Consider the following 23,003-nt stretch of genomic DNA (forward strand, 5'->3'; position numbering starts at 1 on the left):
TCCATATCGAAGGCTGTGCTCTTTGATCTTCATAAGTAAATGTTTCAAGTCCTCTTCACTTTCAGCAAGCAACCTGGCACCTAGCACTCAGTAAATAAGGGGAGAATGAGTGAGTTAGTGAATGGATAAATGAGCTGAATTTAATTGCTGTGTGTTCTCTAGTGTCTGATTAAAAAGTCTTTGGTAGTTGAACGTTCTTTGCTTAGTGAGGCACACATGTACATGAGAGTGCTTCAGAAAGTTTGTGGAAAAATAGCTTTTGGTTCCAATATTCTTTGAACTTTCTGAAGCCCCTTCATACACGCGTGCATTTCCATTGCTAGCTCTCTCTCATTACTGCCCTCCCCATTTCTGTGACTTTGCCAGACACAATTGCTTTCTACCCCGAACCCAGAAGCCTCCATTCAGCTTCCATCATGAAGGATGGCAAATCTATGAAAAGACAGGGTCATATGCATTGTTACGATGGTGATTTACTACGGTGCCTGGAGACACCGACACTTATATACATGTTGTCCTTGGCTTACAAAGAGAGGACTGTCTTCTAAGGAGGCCAGTAGTGAGCAGTCATGGGGAGAATGAGTTCAGTGAACTGCATCTGGACTAGCTTCCATAACAACCCACCTTCACGCTACTCCACCAGCGGCGTACTATGTGGTGTGTGCTTGCTGTTTAGCATTAGAAGGTGTTCAATGAGGAACATCTCGTATTGGGGCAGGAAGAGAAACTAGGTCTGTTCAGACCGCTCCTTTTTACTATTGATTTCAGCTGTCTTCATTCCCAAGTTGTTGTTAAGTGCCGTTGAGTTGGTTCAGACTCATAGCAACCCTGTATTGGGTTTCCAAGGAACGGCTTGTGAGTTTGAAGCGCTGACCTTGCAGACTAGTACGTTATCCCACAGCGCCACCCCAGGACGCCCCCAACTTGATGGTGTTATTATTGTTGTTGTAAAGTACAAGTGAAAGTGCCATCGAGTTGGTTCTGACTCATAACAAGTCTGCATTGGGTTTCTGAGGCGTGACTAATGAGTTTGAACCACCCACCCTGCAGTTCAAACCCACCTAGCAGTCCTTCAGAGCCACACCAGGACTCCAAGTTGATGAGTGGTTGGTAAATGCAATAATTTTGTTGTTTTTAAGAAATAAAAGGTGAGCTTATCACTACCCTTTGGAATCCTGGTGTGGCACTGTGGCCTAATGCGCTGGACTGCAAAGTCGGTTTGAACCACAAGGTCGGCAGTTCAAGCTCACCAGCTGCTCCTTGGAAACCTTATACAGGGTTGCTAAGGGTCGGAACCAACAATATTAACCACTTAACAACAATATTCAGCATCACTATGAGTTGGAACTGACTGGATGGCACTTAACAACAATAGCAACACTTTGCTGAAACTCACTGTCATTGGTTATATGATGAAAGGGTTGGGCTAGCTGACTACCTTGGTTTTTTCCAGATGCAGTATCTTTGACCATGTTATGCTCTTCTGTTTATATGTGGAGTCCTGGTGTGTCACTATAGGATAAGCGCTGGACTGCAAGGTCAGTTTGAATTGAAACCCTATACAGTGTTGCTTTGAGTTGGAACTGACTCGAGGACACTTAACAACAACAACAATTTATATGATGTTCTAATGCGCATTATAGGAACCCTGATGTGGCGCTGTGGGTTAATCCGCTGGACTTCAAAGTTGGTTTGAACCACAAAGTCAGCAGTTCAAGCTCACCAGCCGCTCCTAGGGAACCCTATACAGGGTCACTGTGGGTCGGAACCAACATGACAGCACTTAATAACAACAACAGTGTCCTTTATGGACTAGTGGTATGACACTTTGGGTAAACATGCTGGACTGCAAATTCGGTTTGAACAGCAAGGTCGGTGGTACAAGCTCACCAGCTGCTCCTTAGAAACCCTATACAGGCTCGCTATGAGTCAGAACCAACTCAAGGGCACTTTACCACACCAATCCATATGGTGTAACTAATGCCCTTTATATGCCCAATTTGTGAGCTTGCCATCTACAATAGCACACATTTCAGTATACCTACCTGGGTGGGTCTGTTTTCTGTCTCCCAGCTGAAACCTCAGTCTCCATGAGGGCAGGGCCCTATACATCCATGGGTGGTCACCCAGAGTCCAGCAGAATGCTCAGCACTGTGACATCCCATGAATCATGCAACCCCGTGTTTTTGCTTGTACTCAGCATCCTGCTAATCAAGTTAGTAAATGTGCACTGAAATGCCCCAGAAGATAAGCCATATGGGGAAAGGTGATAACCCTTCCATGTAGATATCCCTAGCAATGGAGTACTCTGGGCATGCCGTCTCTGATCATCTTAGCTATAGCACCCTTCTTTGGATCCCCTCTCTTCTCCTCCTTTGATCTTCATTCCAGAAAACAGCCCCCAGGCCTTGGGGGCACCCATCACTTACTGCTGGTTGTGTGAAAAGGAAGAGTCCTTGGGCAGGCCAAATGGTAAACCCTGTCCACTGCTAACCCAGAGTATGGAGAGTCAAGTCCACCCAGAGGTGACAATCTACACCCCAAACCTCAGCCCTTGAACACCTATGGGGACAGAGGTACACCTGAACACACATTGGGTTACCATAAATCAGAACTGGGAACTGGGGTTTTTTGTTTGGTTGGTTGTTATAAAACTGGGCTAGTTAACTTGTCATCTCAAAGCTAATAGTACTAACCTTCAGGTTTGTGAGAGGATTAAATCAGAATGTAGAGCATCTAGCATAGGGTTTAAATAGACACGAAATAAATGGTGTTTCTCCAGCATCCAATTCAAGACAGCCCTTTCCCTCTAAGCTTCCTTAACCCAACCTTGATGATTGATACTTGGACAGTTTTGCATATAATACATTTGTTAGTATGTATCTTGGAGCATCTGTATCCACTTTGGCAAACTCTGCTAGGTTATTGGTACTTCCCATTGAGTTGCTTCCTACTTCTAAGGACGCTGTGCACAACAGAACTAAAACATTGCTGGGTCTGCGCCAGCCTCACAATTGCTACATTGGAGCACATTGTTGCTGCCACTGTGTCACTCCAGCTCGTTGAGGATCTTCTTGTTTTTCGCTGACCCTCCACTTTACCAAGCATGATGTCCTTCTCCAGGGACTGGTCTCTCCTGATAACATGCCCGAAGTATGAGAGACGAAGTCTGGCCATCCTGGCTTCTAAGGAGCACTCTGGCTATATTTCTTCCAATACGGATTTGTTCTTCTAGCACTCCATGGTACTTTTAATATTCTCCTCCAACACCATAACTCAAATGCATCGATTCTTCTAAAGTTTAACTCACCATCCAACTTTCATACACATAAGAGGCCATTAGAAATACCATGACTTGAGTAGGGTGCACATTAGCCCTCAAACGGACATCTTTGCTCTTCAATGCTTTAGAGATCTTTAGCAGCAGAAATGCCTAAAGCACTGTATACATCGTTTGCTTTCTTGACTTCTGCTTCCATGAGTGCTGGTGGTGGATCCAAGCAAAATAAAGTCAGACAACTTCAGTCTTTTCTCTATTGATCATGATGTTATTTATCACTCCAGTTGTGAGGATATAGATATATATATATGTATATAATTTTTTATTTTCTTTACATTGAGATGCAACCCATACCAAAGGCCGTGGTCTTTGATCTTCATCAGCAAGCCCTCTTTGTGTCCTGCAAGGTTGTATCATCTGCATACTACAGGATGCTAAAAGTCAGAGAGCATCAAGGTACCTACTAAAGCGTTTCCTTCTTCCTTCAAACACCCACTGCCTTCTAGTTGATTCCAACTCATAGTGACCCTATAGGACAGGATGGAGGAGCCCTGACAGCTCTGGGTTATGAACTGAGCTGCTAATCACAAGCTCAGCAGTTCTGGTGCACCAGGCATTGTGCAAGAGAATGAAGAGGCTTTCTGCTCCTATAAAGATTTCCATCTTTGGAAATCCTATACAGAGTTGGAAGTGACTTCAAGGCATTTAACAATTGGACAGAGTAAAACTGTACCAAGAGTTTCCTAGTCTGTAAATCTTTACAGAAGCAGACTGCTTCAGCCTTCTCCCATGGAGAGAACCACCCACCTTTCAGTTACAGGCCCAGCACTTAACCCCTACACCCCTGGGATGCCTTTCCTCCTTCCTTAGCCCCAATGAGAAATCACTTGCCACTCCATTCCCACTTGTAGTGTGTGTGAGAGTAGACCTGTGCTCCCTAGAAGCTTTCAGTCGGCTTGTTTTACTTCAGAAGTGCCTGTGGGTGGACTTGAACTGCCAAAATGATACCACCATTTATGCCACCCTTTTCTTATTACCATATTCTGCAAATAGTAGGTGTTCAGCTCATGTTACTTTATAGCAAAGAAAACTGAACAGTATGAAGGGAAAGAACATCTCTACACTTCGTAACCTTGGTAGAGTCCCAAACCCTATGTTTGTTTCCATTTCTTCATCGTTCCCATGGAAAGGTGAGCCCAAAGTATCTTCCGAATGCAGCTTTGCTATGCTGTATTGCTGTCCCTAATTTTATAAGGTATGGAGCTAATTACCAAAGCCTAATCCTCAATACAAGAGCTTTCTTAGATACAGCAGGCTTTTCTTCTCCGATCTGAATCTAAACTTGGATATGGTGGCTGAGCATTCTTCAAAATAGGACTGGGGTCTGGGACTCAGATTCTTAAGTGAGCTGGCTTGTCCAGTATACTCTTTCATGTAGAAACACAGGTAATTTATTTCTCTTCTTGAAAGAGTGTATATCCAGATACATGCATACCTGCCATTTCAACCCCAAAATAGATGAGAGTAAAACAGAGACCTTGGTTGTTTACAGAGCATGCTAATGAAGTAAGGTCTCTGTGTTTGAACAGACCCTTAAGCAAAAACCTATGTACAGATGTCGATGCCAGTGAGCGTATGAAAGGCTGCTTGGTGTCTTTTGATGATAGTCATCAAAGAAAACCAAATTGAAAACCAAAGAAGGTAGCACGGCCCACCTATTGTTCCTGTTGTTAAGTGCTTTTGAGTGGGTTCTAACCAATAGCAACCCTGTATAGGGTTTCTGAGGAGCAGTTGGTGGGTTTGAACTGTGACTTTGTGGTTGGTGGTCCAGTGCTGATCCTACAGCACCACAACCAGAAGTCTTAGAATTGTTACATTAAAAGAAAATGAACTGTTCAGAATGAGGATGTGGAGCAACTAGAATGCTCATGCAAAATGATACTTTTACTTTGAGAAACCACTTGTCAACATCTTATATAATTAAGTAGATACTTAATTAACAGCTCCTCCCTCAGCTAGGTTTTCACCCAAGAGAAATAAAAACCTGTCCACTGGAAGACTTATTCCTGCATTTTCATATTAGCATTATTCATTATGTTCAGACAATGAGACCAGTCCAAATGTTCATCAATAAATGAACTGTAGCAGAGACATACTTTGGAGTGTTGTTAGGTGATGTCAAGTTGGTTCCAATTCATAGTGACCTTCTGTACAATTGAAGAAAACACTGCAGCAGCCTTACATTCACTGTTATGTTTAAGCCCATCCTTGCAGCCATTGTGTCTGTCCATCTCACTGAGGGTCTCCTATGTCACTGACCCTCTGCATTAGTAAGCCTGATGTGGTGTCCTTCTCCAGGGACTGGTCTCTCCTGATAACCTGTCCAAAGTGCATGAGATGAAGTCTGCCATGCTCACTTCTAAGGAACGTCTGACTGTACTTCTTCCAACACAAATGTGCTTATTCTTTGGGCAGTCTATAGTGTATTCACTGTTCTTCGCCAACACCAGTTCATACTTTGGACTACTTGTTTTTCTTGTTGTGAAGTGCCATTGAGTCAGTTCCGACCCATAGCAACCCTGTATAGGGTTTCCGAGGAGCAGCTGGTGAGCTTGAACTGCCGATCTTACAGTTCAAGTAGTTTTGCATTAACTGTTAGACTTCATTAAAGTCTGGAGCATAAACCCACAGCACCACACCAGGACTCCTTTGGAATACTACTCAACAGTAAAAAAGAATGCAATGTAACGACATGTAACAGCTTGGACGAGTGTTCAAAACCATTGTTCTACTAAGTACAAGAAGTCAAATGTGACTTCAGTGCTGTATGATTGAAACTCCATTTATGAGCAATTCTAGGAAAGAGAAGACTGCAGTGACAGAAAGTGAAGTAGTGAGCATCTGGTAGAGGCTCTTGGGGAAGAGCATCCGATGGGCACAGGAAAACTTCTCAGTGCTGGAACATTTCTTTTTAATGTGGTGACCATTCTGATGGTGGTGGTGATGATAATGGTGGTGGTTATGTGCTGTGGAGTCAGTTCCAACTCATAGCGACCATACGTAGCGTTTCCGAGGCTGTAAATCTTTACAGGAGCAGTAAGTCTCATCTTTCTCCAGTGAAACAGCTGGTAGTTTTGAACTGCCGACCTTGAGGTTATTAGCCTGACTCATAAACACTAGGTCACCAGAGCTCCTTGAAGGCAGTTATATGACTATGCAATTACAAAAATGTGTAAACTACATTTAAGTAGGTGAACTTACTGAATTTGACTTGCTCCAGTCCCGTAGAAGGAGTGAAGGATAACTCCAGTGCTTTGGTTTTCAGCATCTGGGAAGGTGGCGTGCTGGCATTGCTATTTATATATAGTCTTGGAGGGCTCGGGCTCGGAGCGTGGACCAGCGTTGTTGTTGTGAACTGTTGTTAGTTTTGACTCACAGTGACATTGGACAGCAGAATGAACCACACCACTGTGCTCACAGGCATTGCTATACTCAAGTCCACAGTTGTAGCCACGGTATTTGTCCATCTCATTGAGGGTCTTCCAGGTTTCTACTGGCTCTGTTTGACCAAGCATGATGTCCTTCTCCAAATACCAATGCCTCTGGATGTATGTCCAAAGTATATGAGATGAAGTCCCGCCGTCCCTGTTTCTAAAGGACATTTTGGCTTTATTTCTCCCAAGACAGATGTGTTTATTCTTCTGGCAATTGGTATTGCACAGAGTTGCTATTTACTGATATGGGAAACACAGGCAAAAGACCAAGGGTAGAGAAAACCAAGAGTTCAATTTGGGGCATATTTAGGTTGGAGATGCCTATTAGAAGCCCACATTAGAGGCATCAAGTGTGCACTTGGATTTATGATTCTTGAGCTCCAAGTGATGGTCAGACTGTGATATAAATTGAAGTTACCAAGGCGGTTCGAGGACAGCTCCAAGGACACAGTGGTTGATACGAAAGACAAGAGCTCTCAGGATTGAATCCTGATTCATTCCAACATGGGTGCTGAAAATAAATGGAATAAACTGTATGAAAATGTTATTGGCATATGCCAAGTAACACACTCACCTGCTAACCAAAAGATTAGTGATTCGAGTCCATTCAGAGGCACTTCGGAAAAAAATACGTGGCTGTCAATTTCCAAAGAATGAGCTCTTGAAAACGCTACTCTGACACATATGGGGACACTGAGAGTCAGAATCAACCCAATAGCAACTGGAACTAGTATAATCATCCCAAGGACCAGTCCTAAGACTATACAGAGATTTTGTAAAGAAACTTCCTAATTGCTTCTTACCCAGGGGATTTTATTGCGGACTTCTGCCTTCTAGTTTGTGGTTCAGAGAATCAAGTTTTCTCAGGGTCTGGCCCCTGGATAAGTAGAATACCAGTAAGGAAAAATGCACTTTCTGGATTGATATATAGAAAAACTAATAATAGTTACCTAAAAGTCAGAAATATTTGATAATATGGAAATGATTAATCAAAGTTGAATAGTATTTTACTAGCACATTTCATCTCACTCTTAGCGTAGTGGTTACGAATCGGGCTGCGAACCTTAAGGTCAGCGGTTCGAAACTACCAGCCGCTCCGCGGGAGAAAGGTGAGGCTTTCTACTCCCGTAAAGATTTACACCCTCGGAAACCCTGTACAGGGTCGCTATGGATCGGAACCGACTCGACGGCACTTAACAACAACAACAATGATGGAAATAAAGTGAATTTTATTCTTATCTGTTTTTAAAAAGCAAACACAAAGGTTCAGAAGATCAACTGGTTTGGCCCAGGTCACACAGCCAATAATTGGAAAACCCAGAACTTAAAAGGTTGACCTTATAACCCAACAAAATGAATGCTTTTCCTGAAATCCCAGTAGGAAACAGAGACAGTAGATCCTAGGCATGATTAATAATGAGTCAGAGGAGTGTCCAGGAGTGAAATATCTGAAAGATGCCACAAATTTTATTTTTAAAAAGAGACGCATCCAAGAAGTGCCTGAGCAGAAGTTGTAGCTGGACGCTGGCCAGTTCCCTTGTCTGAGAGGTGACAGCATGGGCATCCTGAGATTCAGGCTGTAACAACAGACTTGGAAGAGCGCCCGGAAGCTCCGTGTTCCTCTTTAGTTTTTCCTATTTCCTAAGACCAAAGATCATGGAAGGAAGAAGATAACAATCATTCTTTGAAACTGAGCATGAGTTTTGAGGCTGTAAATGAAGTTTATATGAGCACTCTTAGGTGGAGTGTGGAGGAGGGTGGTAGAGAAGGGAGGGTAGTCTTTGGATCTTGGCAGATTATTATCTGGACCTTTATTGAATGGCAGATTCTGTTCTGAGTCTCAGGCCTGCCTTTTCTGTTCTGCCTAGATGCCCTGGGCTAGGAAGCACAGTGCCTTGGGATTCATGCAGAAGGAAGTTAAGCTCAGAGCATCCTGGGGTTCCAGCAGCAGCACTCTGAGATATCCTAATCCCCTGTCTACAGCCTCAGGTGGCAGAGGCAGGGGGCAGGTGGCCTAGCTATCCTTGGCCAGCCTGCCCTTCCTACTCTGCCATCTTCTCTAGGGTTTCTGGAAGGTGTAAACAATTAATTCACTTAGCTCCTAACCAAAAGGTTGAAGGTTCAAGTCTACCCAGAGTGCTTTGGAAGAAAGACTTGGTGATCTGCTTTCTAACAATCAGTCATTGACAATCCTATGGAGCACAGTTCTGATACACATAGGGTCACCGTGAGTCAGAACTGACTTGACAGCAATTGGTTTTGACCGTACTGTCTACTTTCTCTGGAGCCTTAGCCAAAGTGACGTCAGACAGAGGAGCTCCCGGAAGGAAGCAGGAAAGGAAAGTTCAGAGGAAGCAAAACAACCAAGAGAGTGTCTCAGAGGCTAAAGACTTCAAACGAGTTAGGGGGGCGGATAGAGAGTCAAATGCTACAGAGTCCAGTCCATGCAGCCAGGGTGCACATGTATGTGTGTGCATGTACACACGTCTATGTGTGTAGGAGATGTAATTACTGTCTAATGCTTCTTGAGTGCATGTGTGCACATGTGTCTGTGTGTGGTGGATATAATCAGTACCTAACACTTCTGCATGCAGTGTGTGTGTGTACATGTGTGTCTCTGTGTGTAGTCAATGTAATTACTGCTGAACGCTTCCTGTGTACATGTACATGTGTGCACATGTGTGTGTGGTAGATGTAATTAGTTCCCCACACTACCTGAGTGTGGTGTGCATGTGTGTGTTTAGTAGATGTACTTATCACTGATGTTTCCTGTGTACATATGTGTGCAAGCGTCTGTGCATGTAGTGGGTATAAGTCCGCCTAAAACTTCCTGTGTGTGCCTAGCACCTGAGTATGAGAAGTTATAGACACGGTGACATCCCTTGCACATTGTGCTCTTGTAAAGAACTGTCTGTCTGGGTTCTAATTGACAGCAACCACTGTTGATTAACAAGGTTAGATCGGAAGTTTACAGGCCTGAGTTTATGTTCTGGGGGAGGGACAACTCAGAAAGGGGGGTGAGAATGTCATCGGTATCACTGAATTGTCCATGTAGGAATTATTGAATTGCTCCTACTTCTGAATGTTTTCAAAAACAGAAATAAGTTTCTGGAAAAACATAGACATTATAGACAAACAACCCAAACTCAAACCACTCCCATCGAGTCGATTTCAAGGGTTTTCGAGCCGGTGAGTCTCTGTTGGAACAGGAAGCTTTACCTTTTGCCCGAGGAGTGACTGTGGACTTGAACTGCTGATCTGTGGTTAGCAGTCCAGTACTTATCGTCTCACCACAAAGAGGCAGGAAGAGAAATATCTTCACTTGAGAGCCTGTACCGGAAGCCAGGCACTGTGCGTATTTTATCTGATTTAATCTGCTCATCTATTCTGGGAAGTGGGGGGTAGGTTTTATTCTTTCTCTCAGACAATAAGGAAACTTCGTTTCCTGGGACTGCCATAATGAGCCACCCTGGATCAGGCTTCTGAGGAGCAGCTGGTGGGTTTAAAACGAAGACCTTGTGGTTAGCAGTCCTGTGCTTTCCCTGTAAGGACTGCCGCATCAGAATTGTAGAGTACCACAGACTGGGTGCTTAGGACAACAGAAATGAATTGTTTCAAAGCTCTGGAGTCTATGGGTTCGAATGCAGGGTGTTGGCAGACCCATGCTGCCCAAGCTCCTTCCTTGTCTTGCCCAGCTTCCGGTAACCCTGGACTCTGGGCAGTTTAACCTCAGTTTCTACCTCTGTCTTCACATAGCCGACTCTGTGTGTGTCTCCACTTCAGTGTCTGTAAGGACAGTGGTCATATCGGATAGGGGCCCATCTGACTGCAGCAGGACCTTATGTAGCGAATAATGTCTGCAGGAAACCCTATTCCCTAACATGGTCACATTACTGGGGGTTAGGACTTTCACTTACCTTCTGAGGGCGAGGGGAGCACTGTTCAACCCATAATAGAAAGTGAGCAAACAACTTATACCTTGCTTAAGACATAAAGGGGTAGAGCGGTACTAGAGCCCCACATTCCTGCTTTTAAAACACTTTGTTATTTTTCATGTCATCTTCCCCATGTCTGGTGGACAGGTAAGCACCATCGGCCCTGTTCCCCCATCCACTCCTTTTGAGGAGCAGGAACCCTGCCTGGAATCCAGAGCTGAGGCAGGAGGGGAATTCCCAACCCAGAGCCATCCATCTGCCGGCTGTTGACGCCAACGTAGGGGCCCAGGCAGCCGAGCCAGCTTGTTCACTCCTGTCTGGTTGTTAGTGATGATGTATGAATAAATGAAGAAGACAGCTTCATTTTCATAAGTTAACTTGTGCCTAGAGTAAGGAAGACGAAGTACAGTACACTCTAATCATAACCACAGGGCCAGCACAGAAAACAATGAGAAGGCTTTTCTATTAGTCACGGTGTTTTATTATAATAACTTCTAAGAAGGCGAGACAGTGGAGAGGGCGGGGGGCAGAATGCTGAGTGCGTCAGTTCATCAAGCCTGTGCCATCTCCCCAAGAGGATTCCCTGAGGTTTTCTCTCTCAGCTCGAGTTTTCCCACTTTAACTTCCGAAGACCAGGCATTCAATGCCATCTGGCCAAGGAGCTGAGATTGGCTTAAAATGCATGCTGTCACCAAGGAGCAGAGTGGATTCCTCTGTCTAAAATTCTCTCATCAGAGAAGCTTTGAGGAAGGTGGATGCTGCGTGGGGATTTGGAGGCCTGGGTGGAGGGGAAGGGAGATGCCATCTGAGAGAGAACTTACTTCCCCACAGGATCAGTTAGTCCCTAGTAAACATTCTTCTGCCTTCTCTGTGTTACTGTCTTGGCAAGTCTTATTGCTTATTCTTCTCCTCTAGGACCTGGGCTGTGTGTGATTTGTCGTTGGCTCCTTAGCATTTTGTGTGCTGTCTCATACAAAGCAAACCCTCGGTCGATATTCAAGTGCACCAACGTCTAGGCGGATAACAGGGCCTGCCAGCTGAGGAGCAGAGCAGAGGACTGAGATTGGAGGTGTAGACAACCAGGGCAGACTATAAACACGCTGCTGTCAGGCTAACTCGGACTCATGTGTGTCAGTCAGAGTGGAATTACTCCAGAGAGTTAGATCTCAGGCTCTTCGTCCAAGGCACCTACCTCCAGGTAGACTGGCGTCTCCAACCTTTTTGGTTTGCAGCTGAGCGTATTAACTGTTTGCATCATACAGGGATTCCTGGGACAGACTATCAGACCAAAGGCTAAACCCAGTGCCATTGAGTTGAAAGTATGGGATCAGACAGCCTCATCTTTCTCCTGCAGAGTAGCTGGTGGGTTTGAACTTTGAGGTTAGCAGGCTAACACCTAACCCACAGCGCCACACCAGGGCAGAATATAGGGCCAGGGAATTCTGGTTGTAATGATCATAGCGAATACCTACTAAATATCTGATATTTTTAAGGCACTGTTAATGACAACATTTGAATAAGCAAAGCACACAGCTTTGTTTTCACAAATTAACTTATACGTAGAGGAGAAAACCATACACACACTCACCCCATTGAATTCCAAGGTCTGTATTATGAAGAAATGATCACAGTAAGCTAAAGCCATGTAACTAGCAGGTGACGGGCCAGGATTCAAACCCGGGCAGCCTGGTTCTGGCTTTCATCTTCTGTACCACGTTACTGAACTCAAGAAATACGTGTTGCCTTGGGAGCTGCCACTGAGGTCTGCTTGTTTGTCTGCTGGATTTAGCCACCACAGAAATGTGTTGCATCTCAGGTGTCGTGCTGAGGAACCGTGCCCTTGATTGAACAGGGACAGAGCTTTCAGAGCCCAGTTGATAGTTGCTAAATTTTAATGCGCATCTTAATTACCTGAGGAAGTTGCAGATGATAAGCCCCCTCCACAACCAGAATTCATATTAAGAAGTATTGATGCGGGACAGAATTCATGTTACTTTCCCCCATTTCTGATAATAACTGGAAATCAGAGCCTCACCTTGTTTAACTGGTAAAGGTGGCATTGGAGAACTTGACTTACATGTGCATCTATAGTGAGTATTTCTAGTACCAATAGCCAGGATGAGAACTGTCTATGTGCAGGACTACAAGGTTGTTTGAACTGCAAAGTCAGCGGTTCAAGCTCACCAGCCACTCCTCGGAAACCCTATACGGGGGTCACTATGAGTCATAACCAACTCAACAGTGCTAAACAACAACAACAACCCTGTCATAGGCAGTACCGGCCAGCTGTAGGTTCCTCAGGGAGGACTGTCCAGAAACATTGGATATGGAAGAGCCACAGTTACATCATGGTGTACCTACCTCTGTGTTGGTACCTTGGTTCCCAGAAGAAGGGGCGGATAGAGAAAGGGACCTAGGCTGCATCAACTGCGTTCTCTCCAGAACTCACCTTTCAGATCATTCCTTCCGCTTCTGAAACCAGGAAATTACCTCCTTCTAGAAACCAGAAGAGTATGGAAGAGGAGCAACTCCCCTCCCCACCCCCCCAACACACACTAATAACTTCTGGACTGTGAACTTTTAATGGACACCCCAGGTGGTCAGACAGATGGAGTTTAGGAACAAAGTTCTAGTATGGCCTTATGGTGCTGGATGACCTCCAAAAAGACCCACGTGATGGTTTAGGTTGCACAATGATGTTCAAAAATAGCCGTCACTAATATAGTACAGGAAGGAGCTCTGGTAGCATAGTGTTTACAAATCAGGCTGCGAACCTTAAGGTCAGCAGTTCGAAACTACAGCCCCTCTGCGGGAGAAAGATAAGGCTTTCTGCTCCTGTAAAGATTTACAGCCTTGGAAACCCTGTACAGGGTCGCTATGAGTCGGAACCGACTCCACGGCACTTAACAACAATATGGTACAGAAGTCCTGGTGGGATGCTGTGGGCTAATGAGCAAGACTGCAAAGTCATTTGAACTGCAAGATTGGCAGTTCAAGTTCACCAACTGCTCATTGGAAACCCTATACAGGGTTGCTATGGGTCGTAATCGACTCAACGACACTTAACAACAACAACAACAACACCAATATAGTACAGGAGTCCTGGTGTGGCACTGTGGGCTAATGCACCAGACTGCAAAGCTGTTTGAACTGCAAGATTGGTGGTTCAAGATTACCAGCTGCTCCTTGGAAACCCTATACAGGGTCACTATGGGTCGGAACCAACTCAACGGCACTTAACAACAATACTATAGTACAGAATATGTTTCAGAAGCGGGGACCAGAAGGGAATCCAAATGGTTAACAGGCTCATCTGCTCACCAAAAGGCTCACAGGCTCAAGTTCAACCAGAGGTGCCTCAGAAGAAAGGCCTGGTAATCAACTTCTTTAATAAGCAGCCACTGAAAACCCTATGGAGCAGAGTTGTCCTCTGACTTACATGAGGTCATCCTGAGTCAGAATCACCGGCACAGCAATTGTTTTGTGCGTTTTTAAAGTCAGTGGCAGCCCCTACTCTTTAGGCAGTTTAGACATCTGGAGTCAGTTAAATTTCACAACAGCCACTGAAGTCAGGTTCTGAGGCAAAGAGAAGTTAAGTCAAGTTCTCAGAGCGTCTGGCTTCAGAGCCTGCACTCTCTCCACCAGGGTACACCTAGTTCCCTGTCCACAGGATGCTGACCTCAGCAAGGAGGAGAAGACCATGGACTTAGCTCAGGGGAGTCACAAACCCATGTGAAACTGCATAGCGACCCTGTATAGGGTTTCTGAGGAGTGACTAGTGAGTTTGAACCGCCAACCTTGAGATTCAAACTGACCTTTTGGTAGAGTGCTTATCCTACAGTATCACAAAGGATGTAAGTCAATGAAACTCCCAGGGGAAATTTTCAGTAGCGATGTCTTCTGTCCAATGTGGGAATGTGATAAAGTGATTGTTCTGACTGGGGGTATTCATGCTTCAGATGGGCCAGAGAGGATCAGGAGTGATGTAGGGGACCACCACTCATGTATGTCACACTGTGGTGACTTGTATATTGCTGTGATGCTAGAAGCTATGCCACCGATAGTTCACATAACAGCAGGGTCACCCATGGTGGACAGGTTTCAGCAGATCTTCCAGACAAAAACAGACTTGGGGGGTGGGGGGGAATTAGCAATCTACTTCGAACCGTTAGTCAATGAAAAACTTTATAGGTCTCTTGCTTTCGGTATAGCACCAGGTGGGATCAACCACTAGAGGGAGACAACATGTTTGGTGTGGGATACCTGTGGTGAGATGGACTGGCACTGTGCCCACTTCAACAAGCTGGAGTCTGTGAGGATGATGTGGGCCTGGGCACCAGTTCCATATGGTCTCAATATGTCCTAGTGGACTCGACAGCAGCTAGCAACATCGCGGCCAAGACTCAAGAGTGCTACTCAAGTAGCAAAGCAACATGCATTTCTGTTTTAGCAGGAATGAAGTGTGGCTCGTAGAGACAAATCTGAAGAAGCAGATTGAATAAAGCACACAGAATGCCAGCATGTAGAATTCCACATTAGATATCTGACATTACTTTACCTGAAATCCAGATGTTTACACCAGTTCCCTGAAAGGCCAGCACGTTTGTCAGTGGTCAACACTGAGGTCATTCTTGATTATGAACCAACTCAGAACCAAGCTCACTGCCGTATAGCTGATTCCAACTCATAGGACAGAGGAAAGCTGTTTTGTCGGGTTTCTGAGGCTATAAACCTTTCCAGGAAAAGACGGCCTCATCTTTCGTCTGCACAGTGGCTGGTGGGTTCCAACTGCTGACCTTTTAGTTGTCAGCCCAACACTAACTCATGGCCCTACCTGGGTTCCTTTGATTATGACTCAATTCTCCTAAAAACACTTGCTCTTTGGGTCCTGTGGTGTGAGCATGTTAAATAAGCTCTCTAACTAGGGTCCTAAAGTCCTGGTATGATGCTGTAGGATAAGCACTGGACTACTAACTACAAGATGGGTGGTTTAAATCCACCAGTAGCTGCTCTGAAACCCTCTACAGGTTGCCATGAGTCAGAACTAATTCAACAGTACTTAACAACAACCAACAACTGGGGTCTTACCATCAGAACAAGGCACATAGCATTCTAGCTCAGACCTCATTGTTTTGCAGGAATACCTGAAGCCAAGCTTGTTACCCATGGAATTGATTGGCTCTTCTGCTCCCTGAATTGGTGTTATGTTTTTCTGAGAGATTCTACAGGTTTTGGATGTGAACATATACAATGATAAAGTGGGTGGTAGTATTTTTCCCATGCCTCTAATTTATGTATTTGTGCTGGGTGATGATTTAGATAGGCGCTCAATAAATTGATCAAATAAATTACAGCAACCCCACACACCATCATTTCAGAGAGCTGTCAGCTCACCAAGGAGGTTCTATATCACCCAGCGTGATATGCCAGGAAATCTACTGTGTTTTCCCAACGTGCTGCTGGACTTTCATTTGGCCAGAAAGGTCTTTATTTCTCAGATTGGCCAACATTATAAGGCCGTTTCTCCAGAAGGCATTGCTTAGTTGTTGAAGTCAGCGATCATTATTCATTTGACCTTGGATAAGTTATGTGAACACTCTAACTTTATGAAATGGGGATTCATAACTCCTACTTGTAAAATTTGTTGGGAAACTAAGCAATAATAACTTGCAATACAGGAAAGAGTCCAAGTATCAGACAGTGTGGATCCATCCCCAACTCTGAAAGCTGTGGTGGCTCAGGGGTAGACTTCTCGCCTTCCATGTGGGAGACCCCGGTTCAATTCTCGACTAATGTACCTCCTGCTTAATCACCAGCTGCCTTCCGGTGAGGGCTTGTGTGCTGTGTGATGCTAAACAGGCCTCAGTGAAGCTTTCAGACTAACTAGGACTGGGAAGAATGGCCTGGCCATCCACATCCAGAAATCAGCCACTGAAAACTTCATGGACCACAAGTCTGGTCTGTTCTGGGAATGGTGAAGGACCAGGCAGTGTGTTTGTTCCATTACACATGGGGTCGGCAGGAGTCCAGGGCTGACTGGATGGCGGCTGATAACAGTACCAACATCCTTGCTCTATTACTAGCTGTGCAAACCAGTTTCCTAGTTTGTGAAGTGGCGTTGCTAATTATCCCAAAAGAATATCTTTTACAAGTGGCATGATGGTGGTGTTTAATGCAATCCTTTTGGATTCAGTGCCCCACTTGGAAGACTCAAAGATAAATTTCAAAGATTTCTACAGCCTAAGAGACTGACTTGGAGATGGATTCACCTAAAGACACTCAGGTGTTTGAGAGACGGAGGTCAACATCAACGTAGAAACTGAACACTGGGGACAGAGAAGCAATTGCTCCTCTATGTGATGATCCTCCAGGAAGGATCCCTTTCAACCCTTTTTAAAACGATGATATGTTGACATGATCCATACGATAAATATATTTTAAAGGAAGCAGTGGATATGAAATCAGACACACTGTGACAAGGTGGTCAGAGGGTGACATTTTATTGGGCTCTGTTCTCACCAAACAAGGGTCACTTCTTCCTCTCTGATATGAGACAATTATGTCCATCCTACCAAAAAAGCCAGTAAATTAATGTACAGTAGGTATGTAATGGTCGAACTGGGATACTTGAAGAATAGTGCGTCAGTCAGTACATATGGGCTGCAGAGTTAGGGGATGGATGGATGGATGGATGGATGGATGGATGGATGGATGGATGATAGATGGATGGATGGGTGAAGGGATGAATGGATGATGGATGGATGATAGATTGGATGATGGATTGGATGGATGAATGATGGATGGATGATAGATTGGATGATGGATGAATGATGGATGATATATTGAATGATGGATGGATGGATGATGGATTGGATGGATGAATGAATGGTAGATGGATAATAGAATGGATGATTGATGGATGAATGATGGATGATATATTGGATGATGGATTGGGTGGATGAATGAATGATGGATGGATGACAGAATGGATGATGGATGAATGATGGATGATATATTGGATGATGGATGGATGGATGATGGATTGGATGGATGATGGATGATATGTTGGATGATGGATGGATGATGGATTGGATGGATGGATAGAAGGATGGATGAGTGGATGGGTGAATGAATAAGTGAATGGATAAAGGAATAGGTTTGTATTCTGGCTTTATCATAGATGATCTGAGGTTGGACAAAGTAATCTGGCCTCTGTTTCTTCTCAGTGAAATGGGAATAGTACTAATAGGTATACACTTGTGAGAATTAAATACGTTAATACTAGTTCATTCGTTATGCCAGGACCTGAAAGTTACTAAAAATTCCCAATATACGTAAGATACTATCATGATCATATAATATCATCCATTAAACTCTTTCTGGTCGGGAAGTCTTCTCCTACTCAAACACGTGCATTCTCTGTGTTCACAGGTCAGCAGGTCCTGGGCCTGGTAGAGAACCAGAGTGACTGGTACCTTGGAAACCTATGGAAGAACCACCGCCCATGGCCTGCCCTGGGGAGGGGCTATAACACAGGTAAGTCATGAGGGGTCAGAGGGGGGGAGTTTATAAAGGATGATGCGAGGGCTCAAAACTTCCTTGACACAGGAGGAGGCTCCGTGGCTGCCTGAATTCAGCAGCAGGCTGTAGATTGGCTGCTGACCTTTCCATGCTCTCCTGGTGCAACAGCTGTAGGCAAAGTAGCTACAGAAGGTTGGCAGTCCATGAGATCTCTACTGACCTTCTGGGCATCTTTATCAGTATTGACCCGTAGCATCCTAGGATCCGTTAGTATAGGCTAGAGGTCAGGGACCAGTCGCTGGAAAAGGATATCATGTTTGGAAGGGTGGAGGGTCAGAGAAAAAGAGGAAGACCCCCAGCGAGATGGACTGGCCACGTGGCAGCATCAATGGACTCAAGCGTGGCAACGATAGTGAGGTTGGCCCAGAATCAGGCAGTGTTCCGTTCTGCTGTGCATGAGGTCACTATGAATAGGTACCGACTCGATGGCACCTAACAACAACAACAAGAGGTCAGTTTGCAGTAACAGATAACCCTGACACCGCAGTTTCTTACCACAACAGAAATGTGTTTTCTCACTCATGTGGCATGTTTATTGTAGGTCAACAGGGACCTCTGCTCACTGTGGGGGTCCAATGTTCACCTCAATACATGGTCCCATGTGTGGGGAGGGAAAGTCGCAGATTTCATTGGTGTTGTTATTAGCTGTCATCCAGTCAGCCCTTTACTCACGGCAAACCCATGCAAAACAGAATCAACACTTACCACAGGGCTTCCACAGGCTGATTTTTCAGAAGTAGATTTCCACACCTTTCGTCATAGTCTGTCATAGTCTGGAAGCGCTGCTGATACACAAGCCTCCACTGACAGACTGTGGCTGGGAATCAAACCAGGTCTCTCAGTGAAAGTCGAGAATTCTACCACTGCATTATCACTGCCCCCGCAGATATCATACTTATTATTAATATTGTGCTTGGCTTTACTCAGTCCACATCTCTGATGCCACCACCCCTACTGTCACTGCTTTCCTAGGCAGGGATCTCACACTCTGCTCACGATCTTCTTTCTTGATGGTCCTGGGATCATCTGTCGCTGCTTCTGAGCTGGCCCCTTTGAAATCTGGTGGGAGGGCAAAACTAACCAATCCCAGCCTTAGAGTCTTGTATACCTTATTTGCTTGGTCCCGCCCAATCACTGGTGGAAATTAAGATGTTGGCTAGAAAAGACGTATCAAGTAAATTCACAGTACCTCAGTCCAAGAGCCATTCCTAAGTGAACCTTTAAGGAGAATTTGGAGGAAAGTCAGAATGGATGCCTGTGGTTCTTCAGTCATTGAGTGCTCAAAACCATTTCACTGATTTAAAAGCTGTACTTTGCCGCAAGTGAAGGAGCTCTGGTACCGTAGTGGTTACGAAGTGGGCCGCTAACCTCAGGGTCAGCAGTTCAAAACTAACTACCAGCTGTTCCATGGGAGAAAAATGAGGCTTTCTGCTCCCGTAAGGATTTACAGCCTTGGAAACCCTATATAGGGTCACTATGGGTCAGAACCGACTCCACGGCACACCACCACCACCACCTCTTGCAGCAAGTGAAGGTGATTGTGGTGAATTTGTTGTAAGTAGGAGTTGATTCAGTCGTTTTAAAGTCAGGGCAAATTGACATTAACAGTTAAGGGCAAGTCCCAGGTGTCCGGAAGTCCCACGTTTGTATCCTGAGGACTTACTGTCTTGCACTGTTCCCAGGAAAAAGTATCAGTTCTTGGTTAGCTAAGTTAAAACCACAGGTCATCAATTCAGGGTAGATGGGAAAAGAAAAATATAGCACTTTGGCGGATTTATTATGACAAAAACGGTATGTCCCCACCACACGCCTCCCAGTTTGGCACAGCAAGTGGAGTTAGGAGACACACTAGTATCTAAACCACCTCCAGCTCCTACTTGAAATTCTGAGACAGTGAGCCCCCCACCCCCTCTTGTTGGTGATAAAAAGGCAGATGGGGAAAGCCCAGTCAAAAATGAAGCATCCATTAAAATAAGCCAGCCACACCAAGTGATCCTCAGACAAGGGGTTATGCTATTGGCTTTGATGATGGGGATGTGTTATTTTAAAACTAAGACTGTGCCCCACACCCCGATGGTTGAGTCAGTCATTCAAACATTTAGAATCTTGTGGAAGGTGTGGAATCCATTTGAGGGAATCTGTAGCCCTTAAATCCCAGTTTATCTCACGACTCCAGAAGGAGTAACTCCAACCAAGATGGAGCCTGCAGTTGGATGTTGAGTGACTCAGAGAGCCCCGCCCTTTAGTATGTAGAATGTGGCCCAGTTCCTCCTCTTCTTGGACCTTGGTGCACCCCCTTGTCAAATGGCATGGTAACAAAGCATAAAGAAAGACCCATGAAGATTACCAAGAAACAGTGGACCCTCAGGTGTTGAAAGGAGACAGGGACCTTCCCCTGAGCCCAACGGAGTTAGAAAGCCTTCCTTAGAAGCAGCGGTCAGAATTTGCACTTGTACCCTCCCAAATTGTGAGAGAGTCCAGTTCTGTTCCTGAGAGCCACTCCGTGTGGTATTCCTTCCTGTATTAGCAGCCCTAGAGAACTAAAACCCCAATGGAAACAAAACTGAGTTTTTTGAGTAGGAATGCCAAGGAGAAGTTGTGTCTGCCCCAAAGATGAAGGTCATAATATAAACCCGAGGGTGGACTGCAGGGTAAAGGACAGGGGAGGGAGGAGACAATTTTAAAATAAAATGAATCCTGCTCCTTGCAATCTCCGAATTAGGCCAGATACGGGCTGATGGAGATCTTCGTCTCCAGGGAGGTAGAGAGAATTTCTCTAGGATTCCTTATCCACAGACCAACAAAATCGGGACATTCAAGGACTGAGTCACCTTGGAGTTTGCAGTAAACTCTGGTGAGAAAAGGGGAAGGTGAGAAGTGGTGAAGTCGGATACCAGAGTGGCTTCCAGGACACAACCACTGACAGAATTCCAAAGAGTTGTAGAAACAGCTGTAGTGAGATAAAAACAATGTAGGCTGTAAACTAACACTTAGCTCTGCCTCTAACATCAGCCTGCTGCAGCCTTAGGCAGGTGTCTTTATTTCTCTGCGTCTGTAGTTTTTCTTCTGGTAAGGATTAAGGTCTCTTTGTGCTCTGCAAGAATTTTGGGATTGGGTGACTGCTGTCTGTCAAAATGGCTTGTAGAGACAAAGGATTTTAGTGTAGTTAATTCATTCACACGTTCTTTCAGCACATGGCCATTATTATGGGAAGCTAATCCTTCCGGAAGGTGAATGATACTGAGAACCTTCCTTCAAGAATATTCTAGTGCCGGAGAATTTGAATATGCACAAATAAATGTGGAATGACTTGAGCCTGCAACATGGCTGAGAATCAGAGTTGGACCTCAATCCCATAATAACCCTGGACCAAGGTTTTCAAGGTGGTGGCGTTGAAGGAGACATTGTGGGAGATGTAGGTATGGTTTAGAAACTTTAGACAAAATGGGGGTTTGTCTATACCTTTCTCCCATAGAGAGGCTGGTGAGTTGGGACCACTGACCTTTGGGATTAGCAGACAAGCACTTAATCACCATGCCACCAGAGCCCCATCACAGAAATGGGTATTTAACGAAGGCGTCCTGAGTCAGACCTTAAGAGGACAGACGCCGTCCCCGTCTTCTCCTCTCAGGTGACATAAAGTCAGTCTCCTTCAATGCAATCCCGTGAGTGTCAGAGTAGAGCTGTGCTCTGTAGGGTTTGCAGTAAGTGGTTTTCTGGAAGCAGATCTCTGGGTTTTTCTTCCAAGGCGTCTATCAACTCTAGCCTGTCAGTTAGCACCTGAGCAATTTACCTATCACCCCCCATCCCCACTCCAGGGATTCTTAAAGCACTTGCCATGGAGGAAGCCCCAACTCACTGAAGGACCTGTGTGTGTCAGAGTAGGACTGTACTCCCTGTGGCTGGTTTTTCAGAAGGTAACCATGTTCATCACCCAGGTACTCCAGTCCCATCAATTCCTGTGTTAATTACATGATATCTACTTGTTCTTCCCAGTCTTGTCCTACTCAGGTTTCCAATTCATCCTTCTCTTTCAATGGACCAACTCCAATGCGCTCAGTCTTTTCTCTCCCAAGGACCATGGCACACACCCTCTCTCAACACATTCCAGTGCTTATCCTTCAGCAAAATACTAGGACCCCCCTAACTGGGCGGTGGGGGGTCATTTACCATGACTTTACTAACAGCCACCCAGACAACTGTGTTGTTCAGTTGAAGTTGTTGTTAGGTGCCATTTAGTCAGTACCAACTCATAGCGGCCCTATGCACAACAAAACGAAACACTGCCCAGTCCTGGGCCAATCTCACAATTGTTGCCACGCTTGAGCCCATTAATGCTGCCACTTTGCCAATCCATCTCACTGGGGTTTTCCTTTTTCTCTGATCCTCCACCTTACCAAACATGGTATCCTTCTCCAGAGACTGGTCCCTCCTGACAATATGTCCGAAGTATGAGAGACGAAATTTGGCCATCCTGGCCTCCAAGGAGCACTCTGGCTGCACTTTTTCCAACACAGCTCTGTTGATTCTTTTGGCAGCCCATGGCACTTTCAATATTCTCCTCCAACACCATAACTCAAAAGCATCAATTCTTCTATGGTCTTCCTTATTCACTGTCCGGCTTTCGCATGCATATGAGGTTATTGAAAACACCATGGCTTGGGTCAGGCGCACCTTAGTCCTCAAGCTGACATCTTTGCTCTTCAACACTTT

General features: G+C 45.1%; 1 protein-coding gene across 2 annotated transcripts in view; it reads left to right on the forward strand.

Moving 5' to 3' along the window:
• LARGE (like-glycosyltransferase) overlaps nucleotides 1-23,003 on the forward strand; it is a 573,542-nt gene that overhangs the window by 396,856 nt on the left and 153,683 nt on the right. For both annotated transcript variants that reach the window (XM_006865236.1, XM_006865235.1), the window contains exon 6: nucleotides 18,141-18,245. In XM_006865236.1, coding sequence (XP_006865298.1) covers nucleotides 18,141-18,245 — 105 coding nt within the window. The remainder of the gene's footprint in view (nucleotides 1-18,140; nucleotides 18,246-23,003) is intronic.

This window comes from Chrysochloris asiatica, unplaced genomic scaffold, assembly GCF_000296735.1.
Source record: "Chrysochloris asiatica unplaced genomic scaffold, ChrAsi1.0 scaffold00076, whole genome shotgun sequence".
In the NCBI taxonomy this organism is placed as follows: Eukaryota; Metazoa; Chordata; class Mammalia; order Afrosoricida; family Chrysochloridae; genus Chrysochloris; species Chrysochloris asiatica.